Source organism: Rattus norvegicus, chromosome 2, assembly GCF_036323735.1.
Source record: "Rattus norvegicus strain BN/NHsdMcwi chromosome 2, GRCr8, whole genome shotgun sequence".
Taxonomy (NCBI): Eukaryota; Metazoa; Chordata; class Mammalia; order Rodentia; family Muridae; genus Rattus; species Rattus norvegicus.
The window spans coordinates 226615469-226635792 of NC_086020.1; the positions used below are offsets into that span (position 1 = coordinate 226615469).

At 43.6% G+C, this 20324-nt stretch overlaps 1 protein-coding gene across 1 annotated transcript in view; it reads left to right on the plus strand.

Annotated features, from left to right (window-relative positions):
* The window catches only part of Manba (mannosidase beta), a 92553-nt gene that overhangs the window by 31501 nt on the left and 40728 nt on the right, over positions 1 to 20324 (plus strand). Inside the window, exons 6-7 of the mRNA NM_001031655.2 lie at positions 775 to 950; positions 2387 to 2497. Coding sequence (NP_001026825.1) covers positions 775 to 950; positions 2387 to 2497 — 287 coding nt within the window. The remainder of the gene's footprint in view (positions 1 to 774; positions 951 to 2386; positions 2498 to 20324) is intronic.

Here is a 20324-nt window from a genome sequence, read left to right on the forward strand (position 1 = left end):
AAAACCTAGCCTGAGTCATTGTTTACAAGCACAGTCTGCCCTGCCCTCTTGGTTGAGGTCATAGACAAAATAAGCTGCAGCCCTTCCTGCGTGGGACGTCAGGGAGGAAGGAGGCTTCAGGCCAAGGCCAGCCTCACTGAGAGGAAAGGCCAGCCTTGCCTGTCCACATACCTGTTCCTTCAAGAGTCCATTTCTTGTCTGGGCCTAGGGTGTAAGAATGAGTGAGGAAACCAGACTTAGTGGAAGTCTGGGAGGGGCAGGGGCTGTAGAGGATTCTGGGGAACTCGCTGCCCTCTTCTTCTGTTCTTGCCTCCTAGAGCTACTTTCAAAACTGTCTTGCATATGAGAGAGAGCGGAGGACTGTAGGTTTATGTAGGAGCTGGTGATTTGTAGATTCCCAGAGAGATGCTCTAGGAAGCTGTGTCTAGACATAGCTCCCGGTTCACAAGGTACAGGACAGCTTTATACACCATTCTAGCGATGTCATAAAAATCACTGGCTACTTAAGGTTTTGCAAACTCCAAGTTGCTCGATCTTCCATGTGCTACTACAAATCTGTATAAAATGCACAAGTATGGTTGTTTAGAATGAGGATGGTTTCTTCTGGGTGTGTCATCCCCATCCATCTCCCGCCTCCCTGCCCCTCCCTCTCCCCCTGCTGTGGCAGCCCCAGGGAGCGCTCACCGCTCAGCCACTGCTCTCCTCTCATTTTCCATGGCTTCTGAGGTGTGCAAGAATGACTCGAGCCTGTTGTTTTCTTCCTCTGTGCTGTAGATAACACTTCTCAGGCGTGGACTATTGAAATAGAGGCTTCTTTTGATGTTGTCAGCACAAAGCCAGTTGGTGGTCAGGTGACTATAGCCATCCCCGAACTGAAAACACAGCAGGCAAACCACATTGAACTTCAACATGGGCAAAGGATTGTTAAACTCCTTGTCAAAATTAGGAAGGTGAGTGATGTCACCTCCTGGGAAGTGCTAGATGAATGCATTTGCTGATCAAGGGACGAAATGGCCAAGTGGAGGTGGGGGTGGCTATCAACTTCCTCCTTGTATTTTCTACGTCATTTTCTCACTTTATTTTATTTTTAAAGGATATATTGTTTTTTAAGACAAGATTGCACACTACAGCACAAAGTGAAACTCAAACTCACAATGTAGTCCAGACAGATTGGCTTTTTTTTGTTTGGTTGCTTGACATGTTTGCCTTACATTGTGCCCCAGGCTGGCCATGTAGTAGCACAGGCTACTTTCCAACTTGCAGCAATCTTCCAGCCTTTGGCTCTCTTAAGTGATGAGATTCCAGGTTTATAGGTGTGAACCACCACACGCCACGTTTTTGCCTTTATTTTTAACTTTTCATACATTCTGTGTATTAACCAATGGTTGGTTTTCTCACACGTGAGATTCCTATAATGGAAACGATGAGATTAATTTGCCAGTTTGCCTTCTAAGAAGTCAGGTACACCTTTAATATTTTTTCCCTATTACTTGTAATATCCCTGCCCCTAACACGTTCTACGTTTCAGGGCTCAATGTGGGTCTCTTCCGTTCTTTTCCTTTGCTCTGAATGTTGGCATTCATTCCTTCTGTAAAGCTCTAGACCTGGACTGAGCTTTCTTCACACTTCGGTGGGGCAGGTTTTAGCTTTTGTTGTTGTATGAATTGGTTAGTGATTGTCAACTGGAAGGACAGAGCAGAGTGACAGCAACTTGGAAGGAAGCCAGACTCCACAAGAGCTCAGTCTTGGATGAACAGTCAGCATCCTAGTCCAACTGTAGCACCTTAGAGACTAAACGCCCGAGGAGAGGTAGAGCAGGCATCAGCTGGTTTTCCGTGGCATGCTGTTCTCCGGTGGGAATCTGCTATGCTCCCATCTTGCTTTAAATCTCAGTGGAGAGGCTGGGAAGAGCACTCAGACAGTAGAGTCCTTTCCTAGTATGCGTGAGGTCCTGAGTTTGATGCCCGTCACCACATAACTGTAGCTCAAGGATTCTGGGGGTGAAGGCAGGAGGATCAGATGTTTATGGTAGTCTTCTTCTGCTACACAGAGAGTTTGAAGTCAACCTGGGAGACCCTGACTCAAAATAACCAAACAGGGGGTTGGGGATTTAGTTCAGTGGTAGAGCGCTTGCCTAGCAAGCGCAAGGCCCTGGGTTCAGTCCCCAGCTCCGAAAAAAAGAAAAAAAAAATAACCAAACAGATCTATGAAATTTTAAAGCAGTGATTCTGTGACTCAGCTTGGATACGGTTGTAGGCACAGAGACTTGTGTGGCTTCAGGATACGGTTTGTGCCTCACCATTGAGAATTTCATGTAAAATGCTCTGGGTTGTAACGTTTTTCTAAACATGTGTCACACTACTTAGAATGACATATTTCTTAAAAGGACGTCACCGTGGAGACCTGGTGGCCTCATGGACATGGGAACCAGACTGGGTACAACACGACAATTCTCTTTGCGCTGGATGGAGGCTTAAAAATTGAAAAAGCAGCCAAGGTAAGTAAATAAACTGTTTCGTGAAAAGGAGGTTATTCCTTGACGAAACAGTTACACTGAGATTTGAAAGAAAGGTAGCAATTACCAAAATTTACAGTTCTACCACCCAGAGTAATGAATAGCACTCGAAGCTTCTGGGTGTGTCCTTGTGGGTTCCTCCGTGGATCGGGCTTCTATTTTGGCCATAGCTTCTTGCGATTCACACCCTCTCTGTGTTTTCTTTCTTTCTTAGTGCTAGGGTTTGAGCCAGGACCTCAGACCACGTCCTGCTCTGTATGCCACAGCCTTGGCCTTGTGTGTGCTCTCCCGTTCTATCCAAGTAGCATGCATATGTCATTGTAAAGCGTACATACTGCTGAAAGGTTCTATGACCAGAGGGAACTCTGCCCTTTCTCGTTTTACATCTCACACTCAGGGAAGCAACAACAAAAACAACTTCTCCTAACTTCTTCAGCTGTTTGTTTTTGTTTTCCAAACTCGCGTGTTTCTCTGTGTTCTAACTTCCCCCTTCTGCCCACTTTGGGGTTGAGCACTTAGAAAGGCAAAGAGCTGTCCTTTCGTACTTATTAGCTTTGTGGGTTAACTCGCCCCTTCAAGGGCCATTTCCCTATCTTAAGGTGGAGCAGTTAGAATGATATAACTCCGTTCTAGCCTCTCACAGCCACGGGATAGAAATCACAGTGATAGTTATCCTTTCCTAGAGTTTTCATTCCCCTGACATGGACCATTGGTGTCTATGGTTGATGGAGGTGGCCTCTCACAATGGGTATCACCTCTCTTTGGGCGCAGATGGCATCCCGAGTGTCGACATAGCCTTTGTGCTGCATTTGCTGTTTTCTTTTGTTTAACTGTGCTGCTGCATGTTTCTATCAGAGTGTGAATGTTTCTGTGTGTGCACACATACATAGCATGTGTGAGAATGACTCTGGGACTGTTTTTCTCACCCTCTTGGCTGTGGGTATGTATTCTCCCACATGCTGGTTTATTGCATGTGGTCTTCATAAAAACTCGAAGCGTAATGAGTCACCCAAGCCCACTACAGAGCGAAGAAGAGCTTCTGTTTGTGGTACACCATTCCTTTTCATTTAGACTCACCGCGGTTGTCCTATTGTTCACTCTGCTTGGAGAGGCCAGCCTTTGAGCACTGAAGAGAGAGATGACGTGTCACCCCTCCGTGCCCTCATGCGTGGGTATGGAGTGTAGCCTCTCTCCGTGGCTTCCATGGAGCTCATGGCTCTGAATGCTCATGCATTCAGTTACCTCTTGGGGTCCTATTGTGTTTTGGCTGCTATGCTCATGATGGAAAGTTTTGTTCATTTCTTTCTGAGACCTTGATAAACGCTAATAATTTGGTGGGGAGGTGACTTCATGAAGCAAGCACTTACAATGACAGTTGATGAGCATGCTAAAGAAATAGAGAGATTTGGAGGCAAGCCAGGTATGGTGGCACTTGCCTGTAATCCCAGCACTTGGGAGACTGAGGCAAAGGGGTCAGAGTTTGAGACTAGCCTGAGCTATCTAGTAAGACCCCCATCTCTAAAGAAAACACAGAAACAGAACAACATAAGGATTTGAACTGGATTAGGAACATGGAGCTCAGCAAAATATTGATAATTTTAGGTGTGGTAGGGGAAGACAAAAGAGGACAAAACCCTGAGGAATTATAGTAAGAAAGGATGCGGAAGAGAAAAGTCTGTAGATCAATCCACACAAGGAATGGTCAGAGGTAGAGAGTCACCTGGTAGGGGTGTGCAGTGCCCAAGGGAGAATGGAGCCTAAGGGAGAATGGAGCCCAAGGGAGAATGGGGCCCAAGGGAGAATGGAGCCCAAGGGAGGATGGGGCCCAAGGGAGAATGGGGTCCAAGGGAGGATGGGGCCCAAGGGAGAATGGGGCCCAAGGGAGAATGGAGCCCAAGGGAGAATGGAGCCCAAGGGAGAATGGAGCCCAAGGGAGGATGGAGCCCAAGGGAGGATGGGGCCCAAGGGAGAATGGGGTCCAAGGGAGGATGGGGCCCAAGGGAGAATGGGGCCCAAGGGAGAATGTTCTAGGAGCACACAGTGCTCACAGGCATCAGCTACTGCAAAGGTGCTCCAGACAGAAAGACAGGGAGGAGGATCTTGTGGGTTGGCTGTGAAAGGTCACTGGTTGCCTTGACCAGAATAGAAACCAAACTACAAGAGTTCTTCTAGCAATGACTGCAGTTAAGACAGGCGCTGTGGCAACTACTAATACTGCTGTGTCTGACTTCACTGTGGTGTAACGGTGGCCAACTGTGGATCGGGAGATTGTCCACATTTAGCATCTGAGCAAATAAATGGATATAGTGATGTACTAGGAGCCAGAGTTTGCATAATGGTTGATATATATATATATATATATATATATATATATATATATATATATATATATATAGTGTGTGTGTGTGTGTGTGTGCTGGCTACTTTTACATCTCTGTGACTAAAGGACCTGAGAGAAAGAGAGAGACAGAAAGGCTTCCTTTAGCTCGTATGTGGTGGTCACAGGTCAGTGTCCTGGAGTTGGTTCTCTTTCCAACACTGGGGTCCTGGGGAGTCAGATTTGGCCATCAGGTGTGTGCGGTAGGCACCTCGAGCTGTTAAGCTGGCTCACTGACACATTGACTATTTTTGAATAACAACCATAGTTTGCTTTTATGGGATAGAAAGTCACTTCATTGCCATTTCTCTTGAACATCTCTCTCCATGGAAACTAACTCATTTTGCTGGAGGCTCTTTGTATTGTCTCTGGTGTCAAGATTGTTCAGTTAAGTTATTGTCACAAGGCGATAAGACAATGTAAGCAGCCAATTAGAACTTGTGTCTAATATTCCCAAGCCGAATGCAGAAGATTGCCAATAGCTGTTCTAACTAGAAAAGCAACTGGGACTTCTTTGGTTTTTAAATGTGTAAAATTCACTTCAGTCCTTTCTTTGAGTTTGAAATCCCCATTTTCATCTTTGAAGTTTCCTAGGGCAGAAAGGGAACTTGACACCCATGGAATTCTTGCTTTTCCTTTCTGAGTACTGCTCAGAATCCTCTGAAGACCTCACCAGCTCCCAGGCAGACAGCGTGGAATTCAGAATAATGAAGGTGTGTTTTCACACACAGTTCCTTGAGGCTGTACAGCGTTTTCTTGTGTATTAATTTCCCCAGTGTTGTCAGAGCAAATTCTGACAAACTGAGTTGCTCAGAACAGTGAGACCGTGTTTTCTCACAGCAGCAGATGCTGCAAATTCAAACCAGGGTGCATCCAGAGCCAGGCTTCCCTACAGACTTATCCATGGCCCTTCCATGCCTCTTCCCCTCACTGCTGGAAACCTTCCTTTTCTGTGCTCCATAGATGCCTGATTCCAGTTTCTGCCCCCCTTCACCTGATAGCTCTTTCCACTTCCCCTCCCTGCCCTGCCCCTACATCTCTCTTTCTCTCGAAGTTTGTGTGTTTGAGGTAAGGTCTCAGTATGTGTCCCAGAGTGGCCTGAAACTTAGATCATTTCTGAGTGCTGCTCAGAATTCTCTGAAGACCTCACTTGCGCCTCGGCGGACATCGTGGAATTCAGAATAATGAACGTGCATTGCCATACACAGTTCCTGGAGGCTGAGCAGTGTTTTCTTGTGTATTAATGTTCTGCCTCCCAAATGCTGGGGTCACAGGCACAAGTCACCCCACCCTCCTTCTGATCGGATAGCTGGGCTAGAGGTTGGCACGACCTCATTCAAGCTCAACGATTGATATCTTTAAAGCCTTATTTCCAAATAAGACCACTTATTTGGAGTCTGAGGTAGACCTGACTTTTGGGGACATAATGTTTAAGTCAGTCCACCTCCCTTCATTCTCCTTGTCAAAAACTTAACGATTGACAAACTGGCTCCTGTCAGTGGCTTCGTCAGGGTGCTGGAGAGCAGTTCACCCAAGTTCATGCAGTAAGTGTGTGCCTTGCTTTGTTGTCAAATATTAATTATTACTATGTTTTGGGAGTTCTAGAAAACACCAGTGATAAAATACTGTTTCTCCTACATCTGTTGTTGGCCTAAGTTTTTTACATGTGTGTGATCACCCTTGAATACATGTGAAGAGCTGGATCTGGCTCTCTCTGATGCTTTCTCCTTTAGTAAATATTTGTTATATGTGTTCGTTTGTTTGGAGAATTCCAGTGACGTAGTATCACTTGTCTCATGTGTACTCCTTTGCATATGGTTCTTAAAGAGTTTTTAAAATTAGATTTGTTCGCTCTATTTTAACTGCGAGTGTTGGGTTGTGTGTGCTGGACAGGGTGAGAAGAGGGCATTGTATCCCCCTGTCCTAAATTATGGATGGATGGCTGTGAGCCACCATGTGGGTGCTAGGAATCAAACCTGCGTCCTCTACAAGAGCAAGCAGTGCCTAGCCACTGAGCCGTCTCTCCAGTCCCATATTGTTCTTTTTAAAGCAGTTATTCTGCATGAGCTTGCTTTGAACATAGTTGGTGTCTTCGGTCATTGCCTTCATATCAAATTGTTTCATTGAGATGTAGTTAGGAATAAGTGAAGGGGCTGGGAGACGGCTCAGTGTGCTTTTGATTGCTAGCCCTCGTGTAAACACTGGCTGCAGTGACCTACGCCTGTAATCCTAACGACGGGGAGGCAAAGGCAGGATATCTTCAAGCGACTGCATCCATGTTTCTTAATTCCCTGCCATCGTCCAAGATAAAAATGCTAGCAAGACCAACAATAACTTTGGAGGTCATGCAGAGATCAAAGCTATCAACCCCCAAGCTGACCTCTGCAGCCTGAAGCTCGCCCTGCAAAATTTGTCCAACGTGTTCTTTTGGGAGCATTTCTTCAGATGTGAACCTTTCAGAACAGTGGAGCACTTCATTCTTTCTAACTTTAACTCTTCAATGGAAAAATTTCACAAAGTCTAGAAGTTCCTCCCTGACTGAGGTGTTTACTGTGGACCCGGGGCAGAAGAGGGACATAGTCTGAGAACTTAATCTGAACTTTGACATGGAATAAAAAAAAAGGTAGACATTGCAATTCATCTCAGGTTTTGCACTGGTCTGCACGAATTGTTCTTTCTGCAATTATCTTTTTCTTGTATTTCCAGGTGAGGGCCATCAGATAGTGTGTTTGGTAATATACACTGTCTTGAACCAGCAAGTGAACCATCAAGGTTTAAGCAGCTTCTTTGGAAATAGGGCACAGGAAATTTGGTAGAAGCAACTTACTATGCAATAATAAATGGGAGGAAATAGATGTCCATCCGTCAGAGAAGAGTGGGGCAGAGTGTGCGGAGAAATAACTGTCCGTGCCGCTGTACGCTGAGGTCCCTGCAGGCGGGACTACAGAACGCCCTGGCCATTGCACCAGGAAGTAGACGCCTGTTCTGATTCGGCAGACTGGAAAGACATTTCTGTTTGCTCTCACTCGCTCTGGTTTTGTAGAAGAAATACTCGAGAACTTGTTTATTTTAATTTCAGAGTCATTAGCAAGCTGTTGGGATGGATCAAAAAGAAAAGCCAGGGACATCTGCCGAACTTTTGGTTGTGTTTAAAAAGTATCCCCATCTCTTGACTTCACTTGAGAGAGCATCTCTGAGACCAACCAAAGGAGTTTTTCCTATCAGCTAGGACATGGCAGATCGGTGAGCCTGGTATTCTTTATGTATATCCAAAGATCAGTGCTGTGCTCGAGTCTCAGAAATCCTCTCAGGCGCGTGTTTTAAACACTAGTGCTCTAGCTGGTAACGAATGATCTTCTGGGAGGCTTGTTGGCCCTGGCTGTTGGTCACTGGAGGTGAGATTTTATAGGCTTATGCGATTTCCAGTTCTCTCTCTGCTTTGCAGTAAAAGATATGAGCTCTCAGCTCTCAGCTCTCTGCTCCAGTCACCATGCCTAGAGGTAATGGTTACGGTGCTGGGGGAGATATTTTCTTCTGTTGACCATGCTCCTGTAACTAGCCCTTCACTGAGGCACGCCCTGTGAGTAACCCTGATCAAGCCCGTTGGGTCACCCCCGACCAAATGAAATGGCGTAATTCTACAAACAAAGGCCAATCAGAGACCGCTGCCACCATCTGCGTGTCATGTTGGCCACATCACTTGTGCCACTTTATTATTACAACCGGGTCCCGCTCTGTCACATAGAAAAGGGAGGTGTCGGCATGGTTGTTTGTCATCCGAGACACATGATACACACCTGGCCAAAACATGATCAGACAATTCTGCAGGTATGTGAACTCCAACCTGGTGGCTTCCGTGTGTGCTGTTAGCAAGGGGGCAGTGAAGGGAAGGATGTGTCATGTTCACAGGCTGGAGCTGTTTGTGGAGACCAGGCAATTTCCCCCTCCACTTCTGTGGTCCTTTTTTGGTCCAGATAACACAGTCTTTATCGGTAAAGCTCAGAGTGGTAGGTCTGAAAGGAGTTTGGAAAGCACAAGGTTTGCCAAAGTTTAGAAACAAGCAGTTTTATTAAGAAGAAAATTCCGGGCAGCTTCGTAAATGTCTGCTTGTCCACAGCTGAGAGGTGGCTGTGAGCGTGTAAATCGCTATCTGTCTGATCAGGAGAGAGGAACTTGAGGAGGGAGGTATTTATCAGTCCTGAGCTCTTCTGGCCTTTGCTCTCAGTATCCAGAGCCCCATCAGCATTAGCATTGACACATTAGCATTGTGAGGACAGCATTAGCACTGTGCATGTTTGAATCTAGCACTTCTGTCTTAACAACGAAGCCATAGATGCCATACTGGTCCATATTTGTCATCCCAGCACTTGGAAGGAAGGCTGAGGCAGGGGGATCAAGAGGAGATCAAGGCGAGCCTTGGCTATATAGTGAGGTCAAGGCCAGCCTGGGGCTTTGTGAGACCTTGCCTCAAAAGACAAAACAGCAAAATAAAAAGATTTTTTATGAATTGAATTTAACTGCTGTATGAATTTAACTGATCACGTGATGAGTTTATAGAATCATAAAGAAGAGATAGAAACATTTGAATGCTAAGGATTTTAAAATTGGGGCTTGGCTCAGTGGCTTAGAAGTGCTTGCTGCTAGAGGACCTGAGTTTGGTTCCCAGCACCCACTTTGGGCAGCCTGTAAACCCCTGTAACTACCTCCAAGGGATCAGATAGATACCCTCTTCAGGCCTTGGTTGGCACTCACACAGTGCCCACCACTCACTGTCCTGAAATAAAAATAACATACATTTTAAAAAAGAAAATAAATCATTTAGGGGCTGGAGAGATGGCTCAGTGGTTACTGACTGCTCTTCCAGAGGTCCTGAGTTCAAATCCCAGCAATAACATGGTGACTCACAACCATCTGTAATGAGATCTGATGTCCTTTTCTGGTGTGTCTGAAAATAGCAACAGTGTAGTTATATATAATAAATAAACAAATAAATCTTTTAAAAAATCATTTAAAAATCTAAACTGCTTGATTTTACATTTCTTCAAGTTTGTTTTTGTTTTTGTTTTTGTTTTTTAATATTTGTACCCCTCCCCTACTTTTATAGTATCTACTTCTTGGGGCTGTTTAAAATTTAAAATTCTTTTGTCCCAGGGGAATTAGAGGAAGTATTGAAAGAGTTGAAGGAACTTGTAACCCCATAAGAACAACAATGCCAACCAACCAGAGCTTCCAGGGACTAAACCACTACCGAGAGACTATACATGAACTGACCCAGGGCTCCAACTGCATAGGAAGCAGAGAATAGCCTTGTTAGGGCACCAGTGGAAGGGGAAGCCCTTGGTCCTGCCAAGGTTGGACCCCCCAGTGCAGGGGAATATGGGGAGGGGTCAGTAAGGGGGATGTATGGAGGGAATACCTGTGTGAGGGAAGGGGAGGGGAGGGGATGGGGCTTAATGGACAGGAAACCAGGAAGGGGAATAGCATTTGAAATGTAAGTAAAGAAGTATATCTAATAAAAAAGAAAGAAAAAATTCTTTTGTCCCATCAGCGGATGATGCCTTTACTCTGAATACAAATGTATATTGCTCAGGGATCTTTTTCAAAAGCTGTTTTCAAAGGCCATTGAATCCTGGGAAATAAAATACCTGTTGTAGAAGGCTTTTGGGCTGCCAGTCAAGGCTTCCAGAGAACGTGATGACACTGACATTCATCCTGAGGTCTCTGGCCTTTAAGCTATCTAAGTGCCAGAGCAAGGTGACTGACTGGTAACTGTGGCTTCCACCCAGAGCCGTGATTCTCAAGCCACCCAATGCTATGACCTTTTAATAAAGTTCCTCATGCTGTGGTGACCCCCAGCCATAAAATTACTTCACAACTGTAACTTGCTACTGTTGTGAATCGTAATGTAAATATCTATTTTCTGTTGGTCTCAGATGATCCCTGTGACAAGGTCATTTGACCCTCCAAGGGGTCTCGACCTACAGGTTGAGAACCTCTTCCTCAAAGGTTCTTGGGTACTTTGAGGCACCCTTTCACGCTTGCTGGAGGGTTGTGCTCCAGAGGTTGGGGGCAAGGTCGAGATAATTCTTCACAGGAAAAAAAATTAAAAGGTGTTTTATAGTCAATACTATTTGTAATATTGATAGATGGTAAGAAACAATTCATTTCTCTACATTAGTCATTCCCAATTTTATTTTTGACATAGAACTACTTTATACTTTCAAAAAATATTAAACGTTATGCTATGCATATGTTTCTGAGGGCCACAGTTTAGTATGTTAAGCATTGAAGCTGAGAATTAGGTAATTTACTTATTCATTTGAAGTCACCATCAGAACTTTAGGGTATAAACTTCTAAAGGCCCATTGACTGGTATTGCAAAAAATAATAGAGTTAGGAAATAAAAATTTGGGAGTGAATAATAACATCATTTTTCATGCTTGCAAGTGTCTAATATTTTATGAGGAGGATGAAGTTCCAAATACATCTGCATATAAGCAGTTTGCAGTGTTGTTTTGGAACAAAGATAATATATATATTTTATATATCATTCATGTTTAGCTGGAAAGGGAGGGATGACATGAGTAGTCTTTTCAGATAGTTGTAGATGTCACATTAGAGTTTAACAAGTGCTGGCTCCTGGGGCTGTGAGAAGGGACCCTGGTTTGGTTTCTAGCATCGTGGATAGCTCCGGAGGATCTGATGACCTCAACTGGCCCCTTTGGGTGTTTGCACTTACTTACACATACCCCCCCACTCAGACACAGACACACACACAAAACTAAAAATTAAAAACAAAACAAGAATTTAAAAAAGTAAAACTACTAAGAGTTAGTTTCTTAAAGTTAGTTAGATTGTGAATTAAAGGCATTTCAATGCCCTCTTGATTCTGTTTTTAGAACCCTCCCTGGCCTTTGTTTACAATGGGGTCTACCCATGTGTGATAAAGTAATGGACCACATGGGCTATTTGAAAAGCACTGCTTTCCTGAGGGTTATGAATCTTCCCAAAGTTGGAACATTTCCACCCGTGATAGCACATTCACATGCTTGGTGTCTTCATGGGTGTCATCTGAGATGTGTGTTAAGTATTGGATGCTCTTAAGCCCAAGGTGGTGGGCACAGTCTTCTTTAGCCTTGTATTTCTCTTGAATCTTATTATTGACCTCAGACGTTGACCATGTATACTTCATTTACTTTTTTTTAAATTTTTTTTAATTTTTTTAAATTTATTTAATACGTAATAATAATTCTTTGGTTTCCGGGTAAACATCCCCCTCCCCCCTCCCCTTCCTTATGGGTGTTCCCCTCCCAACCATCCCCCCATTGCCGCCCTCCCCCCAACAGTCTAGTTCACTGGGGGTTCAGTCTTAGCAGGACCCATGGCTTCCCCTTCCACTGGTGCTCTTACTAGGATATTCATTGCTACCTATGAGGTCAGAGCCCAGGGTCAGTCCATGCATAGTCTTTAGGTAGTGGCTTAGTCCCTGGAAGCTCTGGTTGCTTGGCATTGTTGTACATATGGGGTCTCGAGCCCCTTCAAGCTCTTCCAGTTCTTTCTCTGATTCCTTCAACGGGGGTCCTATTCTCAGTTTAGTGGTTTGCTGCTGGCATTCGCCTCTGTATTTGCTGTATTCTGGCTGTGTCTCTCAGGAGAGATCTACATCCGGCTCCTGTCGGTCTCCACTTCTTTGCTTCATCCATCTTGTCTAATTGGGTGGCTGTATATGTATGGGCCACATGTGGGGCAGGCTCTGAATGGGAGTTCCTTCAGTCTCTGTTTTAATCTTTGCCTCTCTCTTCCCTGCCAAGGGTATTCTTGTTCCCCTTTTAGAGAAGGAGTGAAGCATTCACATTTTGATCATCCGTCTCGAGTTTCATTTGTTCTAGGCATCTAGGGTAATTCAAGCATTTGGGCTAACAGCCACTTATCAGTGAGTGCATACCATGTATGTCTTTCTGTGTTTGGGTTAGCTCACTCAGGATGATATTTTCCAGTTCCAACCATTTGCCTACGAATTTCATAAAGTCGTTGTTTTTTTGTTTTTTTTTTCTTTTTCTTTTTTTTTTTTTTTATTAACTTGAGTATTTCTTATATACATTTCGAGTGTTATTCCCTTTCCCGGTTTCCGGGCAAACATCCCCCTCCCCCCTCCCCTTCCTTATGGGTGTTCCCCTCCCAACCCTCCCCCCATTGCCGCCCTCCCCCCATAGACTAGTTCACTGGGGGTTCAGTCTTAGCAGGACCCAGGGCTTCCCCTTCCACTGGTGCTCTTACTAGGATATTCATTGCTACCTATGGGGTCAGAGTCCAGGGTCAGTCCATGTATAGTCTTTAGGTAGTGGCTTAGTCCCTGGAAGCTCTGATTGCTTGGCATTGTTGTACTTTTGGGGTCTCGAGCCCCTTCAAGCTCTTCCAGTTCTTTCTCTGATTCCTTCAATAGGGGACCTATTCTCAGTTCAGTGGTTTGCTGCTGGCATTCGCCTCTGTATTTGCTGTATTCTGGCTGTGTCTCTCAGGAGAGATCTACATCCGGCTCCTGTCGGTCTACACTTCTTTGCTTCATCCATCTTGTCTAATTGGGTGGCTGTATATGTATGGGCCACATGTGGGGCAGGCTCTGAATGGGTGTTCCTTCAGTCTCTGTTTTAATCTTTGCCTCTCCCTTCCCTGCCAAGGGTATTCTTTTTCCTCATTTAAAGAAGGAGTGAAGCATTCACATTTTGATCATCCGTCTTGAGTTTCGTTTGTTCTAGGGATCTAGGGTAATTCAAGCATTTGGGCTAATAGCCACTTATCAATGAGTGCATACCATGTATGTCTTTCTGTGATTGGGTTAGCTCACTCAGGATGATATTTTCCGGTTCCAACCATTTGCCTACGAATTTCATAAAGCCGTTGTTTTTGATAGCTGAGTAATATTCCATTGTGTAGATGTACCATATTTTCTGTATCCATTCCTCTGTTGAAGGGCATCTGGGTTCTTTCCAGCTTCTGGCTATTATAAATAAGGCTGCGATGAACATAGTGGAGCACGTGCCTTTTGTATATGTTGGGGCATCTTTTGGGTATATGCCCAAGAGAGGTATAGCTGGATCCTCAGGCAGTTCAATGTCCAATTTTCTGAGGAACCTCCAGACTGATTTCCAGAATGGTTGTACCAGTCTGCAATCCCACCAACAATGGAGGAGTGTTCCTCTTTCTCCGCATCCTCGCCAGCATCTGCTGTCACCTGAGTTTTTGATCTTAGCCATTCTCACTGGTGTGAGGTGAAATCTCAGGGTTGTTTTGATTTGCATTTCCCTTATGACTAAAGATGTTGAACATTTCTTTAGGTGTTTCTCAGCCATTCGGGATTCCTCAGCTGTGAATTCTTTGTTTAGCTCTGAACCCCATTTTTTAATAGGGTTATTTGTTTCCCTGCGGTCTAACTTCTTGAGTTCTTTGTATATTTTGGATATAAGGCCTCTATCTGTTGTAGGATTGGTAAAGATCTTTTCCCAATCTGTTGGTTGCCGATTTGTCCTAATCACGGTGTCCTTTGCCTTACAGAAGCTTTGCAGTTTTATGAGATCCCATTTGTCGATTCTTGATCTTAGAGCATAAGCCATTGGTGTTTTGTTCAGGAAATTTTTTCCAGTGCCCATGTGTTCCAGATGCTTCCCTAGTTTTTCTTCTATAAGTTTGAGTGTATCAGGTTTGATGTGGAGGTCCTTGATTCACTTGGACTTAAGCTTTGTACAGGGTGATAAGCATGGATCGATCTGCATTCTTCTACATGTTGACCTCCAGTTGAACCAGCACCATTTGCTGAAAATGCTATCTTTTTTCCATTGGATGGTTTTGGCTCCTTTGTCAAAAATCAAGTGACCATAGGTGTGTGGGTTCATTTCTGGGTCTTCAATTCTATTCCATTGGTCTATCTGTCTGTCTCTGTACCAATACCATGCAGTTTTTATCACTATTGCTCTGTAATACTGCTTGAGTTCAGGGATAGTGATTCCCCCTGAAGTCCTTTTATTGTTGAGGATAGTTTTAGCTATCCTGGGTTTTTTGTTATTCCAGATGAATTTGCAAATTGTTCTGTCTAACTCTTTGAAGAATTGGATTGGTATTTTGATGGGGATTGCATTGAATCTGTAGATCGCTTTTGGTAAAATGGCCATTTTTACTATATTAATCCTGCCAATCCATGAGCATGGGAGATCTTTCCATCTTCTGAGGTCTTCTTCAATTTCTTTCTTCAGTGTCTTGAAGTTCTTATTGTACAGATCTTTTACTTGCTTGGTTAAAGTCACACCGAGGTACTTTATATTATTTGGGTCTATTATGAAGGGTGTCGTTTCCCTAATTTCTTTCTCGGCTTGTTTCTCTTTTGTGTAGAGGAAGGCTACTGATTTATTTGAGTTAATTTTATACCCAGCCACTTTGCTGAAGTTGTTTATCAGCTTTAGTAGTTCTCTGGTGGAACTTTTGGGATCACTTAAATAAACTATCATATCATCTGCAAATAGTGATATTTTGACTTCTTCTTTTCCGATCTGTATCCCCTTGACCTCCTTTTGTTGTCTGATTGCTCTGGCTAGAACTTCAAGAACTATGTTGAATAAGTAGGGAGAGAGTGGGCAGCCTTGTCTAGTCCCTGATTTTAGTGGGATTGCTTCAAGTTTCTCTCCATTTAGTTTAATGTTAGCAACTGGTTTGCTGTATATGGCTTTTACTATGTTTAGGTATGGGCCTTGAATTCCTATTCTTTCCAGGACTTTTATCATGAAGGGGTGTTGAATTTTGTCAAATGCTTTCTCAGCATCTAGTGAAATAATCATGTGGTTTTGTTCTTTCAGTTTGTTTATATAATGGATCACGTTGATGGTTTTCCGTATATTAAACCATCCCTGCATGCCTGGGATGAAGCCTACTTGATCATGGTGGATGATTGTTTTGATGTGCTCTTGAATTCGGTTTGCCAGAATTTTATTGAGTATTTTTGCGTCGATATTCATAAGGGAAATTGGTCTGAAGTTCTCTTTCTTTGTTGGGTCTTTGTGTGGTTTAGGTATAAGAGTAATTGTGGCTTCATAGAAGGAATTCGGGAGTGATCCATCTGTTTCAATTTTGTGGAATAGTTTGGATAATATTGGTATGAGGTCTTCTATGAAGGTTTGATAGAATTCTGCACTAAACCCGTCTGGACCTGGGCTCTTTTTGGTTGGGAGACCTTTAATGACTGCTTCTATTTCCTTAGGAGTTATGGGGTTGTTTAACTGGTTTATCTGTTCCTGATTTAACTTCGGTACCTGATATTTGTCTAGGAAATTGTCCATTTACTGTAGATTTTCAAGTTTTGTTGAATATAGGCTTTTATAGTAAGATCTGATGATTTTTTGAATTTCCTCTGAATCTGTAGTTATGTCTCCCTTTTCATTTCTGATTTTGTTAATTTGGACACACTCTCTGGGTCCTCTCGTTAGTCTGGCTAAGGGTTTATCTATCTTGTTGATTTTCTCAAAGAACCAACTTTTGGTTCTGTTGATTCTTTCTATGGTCCTTTTTGTTTCTACTAGGTTGATTTCAGCTCTGAGTTTGATTATTTCCTGTCTTCTACTCCTCCTGGGTGTATTTGCTTCTTTTTGTTCTAGAGCTTTTAGGTGTGCTGTCAAGCTGCTGACATATGCTCTTTCCTGTTTCTTTCTGCAGGCACTCAGCGCTATGAGTTTTCCTCTTAGCACAGCTTTCATTGTGTCCCATAAGTTTGGGTATGTTGTACCTTCATTTTCATTAAATTCTAAAAAGTTTTTAATTTCTTTCTTTATTTCTTCCTTGACTAGGTTATCATTGAGTAGAGCATTGTTCAATTTCCACGTATATGTGGGCATTCTTCCCTTATTGTTATTGAAGACCAGTTTTAGGCCGTGGTGGTCTGATAGCACGCATGGGATTATTTCTATCTTTCTGTACCTGTTGAGGCCCGTTTTTTGACCAACTATATGGTCAATTTTGGAGAAAGTACCATGAGGAGCTGAGAAGAAGGTATATCCTTTTGCTTTAGGATAGAATGTTCTATAAATATCTGTTAAGTCCATTTGGCTCATGACTTCTCTTAGTCTGTCTACGTCTCTGTGTAATTTCTGTTTCCATGATCTGTCCATTGATGAGAGTGGGGTGTTGAAATCTCCCACTATTATTGTGTGAGGTGCAATGTGTGTTTTGAGCTTTAGTAAGGTTTCTTTTACGTATGTAGGTGCCCTTGTATTTGGGGCATAGATATTTAGGATTGAGAGTTCATCTTGGTTGATTTTTCCTTTGATGAATATGAAGTGTCCTTCCTTATCTTTTTTGATGACTTTTAATTGAAAATTGATTTTATTTGCTATTAGAATGGCTACTCCAGCTTGCTTCTTCTGACCATTTGCTTGGAAAGTTGTTTTCCAGCCTTTCACCCTGAGGTAGTGTCTGTCTTTGTCTCTGAGGTGTGTTTCCTGTAGGCAGCAGAATGCAGGGTCCTCGTTGCGTATCCAGTTTGTTAATCTATGTCTTTTTATTGGGGAGTTGAGGCCATTGATGTTGAGAGATATTAAGGAATAGTGATTATTGCTTCCTGTTATATTCATATTTGGATGTGAGGTTATGTTTGTGTGCTTTTCTCCTCTTTGTTTTGTTGCCAAGACGATTAGTTTCTTGCTTCTTCTAGGGTATAGCTTGCCTCCTTATGTTGGGCTTTACCATTTATTATCCTTTGTAGTGCTGGATTTGTAGAAAGATATTGTGTAAATTTGGTTTTGTCATGGAATATCTTGGTTTCTCCATCTATGTTAATTGAGAGTTTTGCAGGATACAGTAACCTGGGCTGGCATTTGTGTTCTCTTAGGGTCTGTATGACACCTGTCCAGGATCTTCTGGCCTTCATAGTTTCTGGCGAAAAGTCTGGTGTGATTCTGATAGGTCTGCCTTTATATGTTACTTGACCTTTTTCCCTTACTGCTTTTAATATTCTTTCTTTATTTTGTGCGTTTGGTGTTTTGACTATTATGTGACGGGAGGTGTTTCTTTTCTGGTCCAATCTATTTGGAGTTCTGTAGGCTTCTTGTATGCCTATGGGTATCTCTTTTTTTAGGTTAGGGAAGTTTTCTTCTATGATTTTGTTGAAGATATTTACTGGTCCTTTGAGCTGGGAGTCTTCACTCTCTTCTATACCTATTATCCTTAGGTTTGATCTTCTCATTGAGTCCTGGATTTCCTGTATGTTTTGGACCAGTAGCTTTTTCCGCTTTACATTATCTTTGACAGTTGAGTCAATGATTTCTAGGATATCTTCTGCTCCCGAGATTCTCTCTTCCATCTCTTGTATTCTGTTGGTGAGGCTTCTATCTACAGCTCCTTGTCTCTTCTTTTGATTTTCTATATCCAGGGTTGTTTCCATGTGTTCTTTCTTGATTGCTTCTATTTCCATTTTTAATTCCTTCAACTGTTTGATTGTGTTTTCCTGGAATTCTTTCAGGCATTTTTGCGATTCTTCTCTGTAGGCTTCTACTTGTTCTCTAAGGGAGTTCTTCACGTCTTTCTTGAAGGCCTCTAGCATCATGATCAAATATGATTTTGAAACTAGATCTTGCTTTTCTGGTGTGTTTGGATATTCCATGTTTATTTTGGTGGGAGAATTGGGCTCCGATGATGCCATGTAGTCTTGGTTTCTGTTGCTTGGGTTCCTGCGCTTGCCTCCTGCCATCAGATTATCTCTAGTGTTACTTTGTTCTGCTATTTCTGACAGTAGCTAGACTGTCCTATAAGCCTGTGTGTCAGGAGTGCTGTAGACCTGTTTTCCTGTTTTCTTTCAGCCAGTTATGGGGACAGAGTGTTCTGCTTTCGGGCTTGTAGTTTTTCCTCTCTACAGGTCTTTAGCTGTTCCTGTGGGCCTGTGTCTTGAGTTCACCAGGCAGGTCACTTGCAGGGGAAAAGTTGGTCCTACCTGAGGTTCCGAGGCTCAAGTGTGCTCGTGGGGTACTGCCTAAGTCCTCTCCGCGGCGGCAGCAACCGAGGAGATCTGCGCCGCTCTTTCCGGGAGCCTCTGTGCACCAGGGTTCCAGATGGCGTTTGGTGTTTTCCTCTGGCGTCTGGATGTGCGCAGAGTGCAGTCTCTTCTGGTTTCCCAGGCGTGTCTGCCTCTCTGTAGGTTTAGCTCTCCCTCCCACGGGATTTGGGTGCAGAGAACTGTTTATCCGGTCTGTTTCCTTCAGGTTCTGGCGGTGTCTCAGGCGCAGGGGTCCTGCCGCTCCTGGGCCCTCCCCTACGGGAACCCAGAGGCCTTATACAGTTTCCTCTTGGGCCAGGGATGTGGGCAGTGTTGGGCAGTGTTGGTGGTCTCCTCCGCTCTGCAGCCTCAGGAGTGCCCACCTGACCAGGCGGTGAGGTCTCTCTCCCAAGGGGTTTTTCTACTTCATTTACTTTTAAGAAGAGGCCTCAAGGCCGTGTAGCTGTGATTGTTAGTCAATTGGTCAGTTGAATAAATGTACATCCCGAGCTAGATGGTTAGCTCAGCTCACTGCTCAGGGGCTGGCTCGGGGCTCTCCCCTCAGGACATTGTTGGTGCGGTGTTCTGGTTATGTTCTCCATTTTGTCTCATGAATATTGAAATGATACGTACTCAGCTTTAGGGTTTCTCTTAGTTACTTTTCTATTGCTGTGAAGAGACCTTGACAATACAACTCGTAAAAGAAACCATTTAGTTGGGAGCTTCCTTACAGTTTCAGAGAGTCAGTGCATGACCATCAGGGTGTAGGGCAGCAGGCTGGTTGGCATGATGCTGGAGCAGTACCTGGGGCTTACAACTTATTTGAAAGTTGGAGAGAGACAGAGGTAGATAGATGATAGATAGTAGATAGATAGATAGATAGATAGATTGATTGATTAGCCTAGGCTTTTGAAACCTTCCCAAACAGTTCCACCAAGTAGGGACCACACCCTCAAACATGTGAGCCCATGGAGGGCATTCTCATTCAATCCACCCCAGGGGCTTATAAAGTTAATTTATTTTCTGTTTTGCCAGGGATTTTCTCGTGTGAATTTGTTATTTTTTTTCCTTGCTATTAGATGGTGGTAAACAGAACAGTGATCCCCAGGGCCGTTTAGAGGTACTGCTGGGATTCCTACTAAGGCAGCTCAGTGTCACCTATGTCTACTCTTGCAACATCTGTGCAGATGTTAGCACAGAATCGATAGGTTACTCTAAGGGCCACACATCACCTTGTCCTTTGACTAGTTCAATACTCTTCACACTTTGGTGCCAGCAATTTTTTATGGTAGATTGTCTTTGACATATTAATCCAACAACAAGGGAGTAGAGCAAAATACAGGTCCATTAGCACCCAGAGAGTGACCCATTTCTAAAGCCTAGTATCTGCAGACAACCTGTCCACCTGTTCTGTCTCTCGCAGC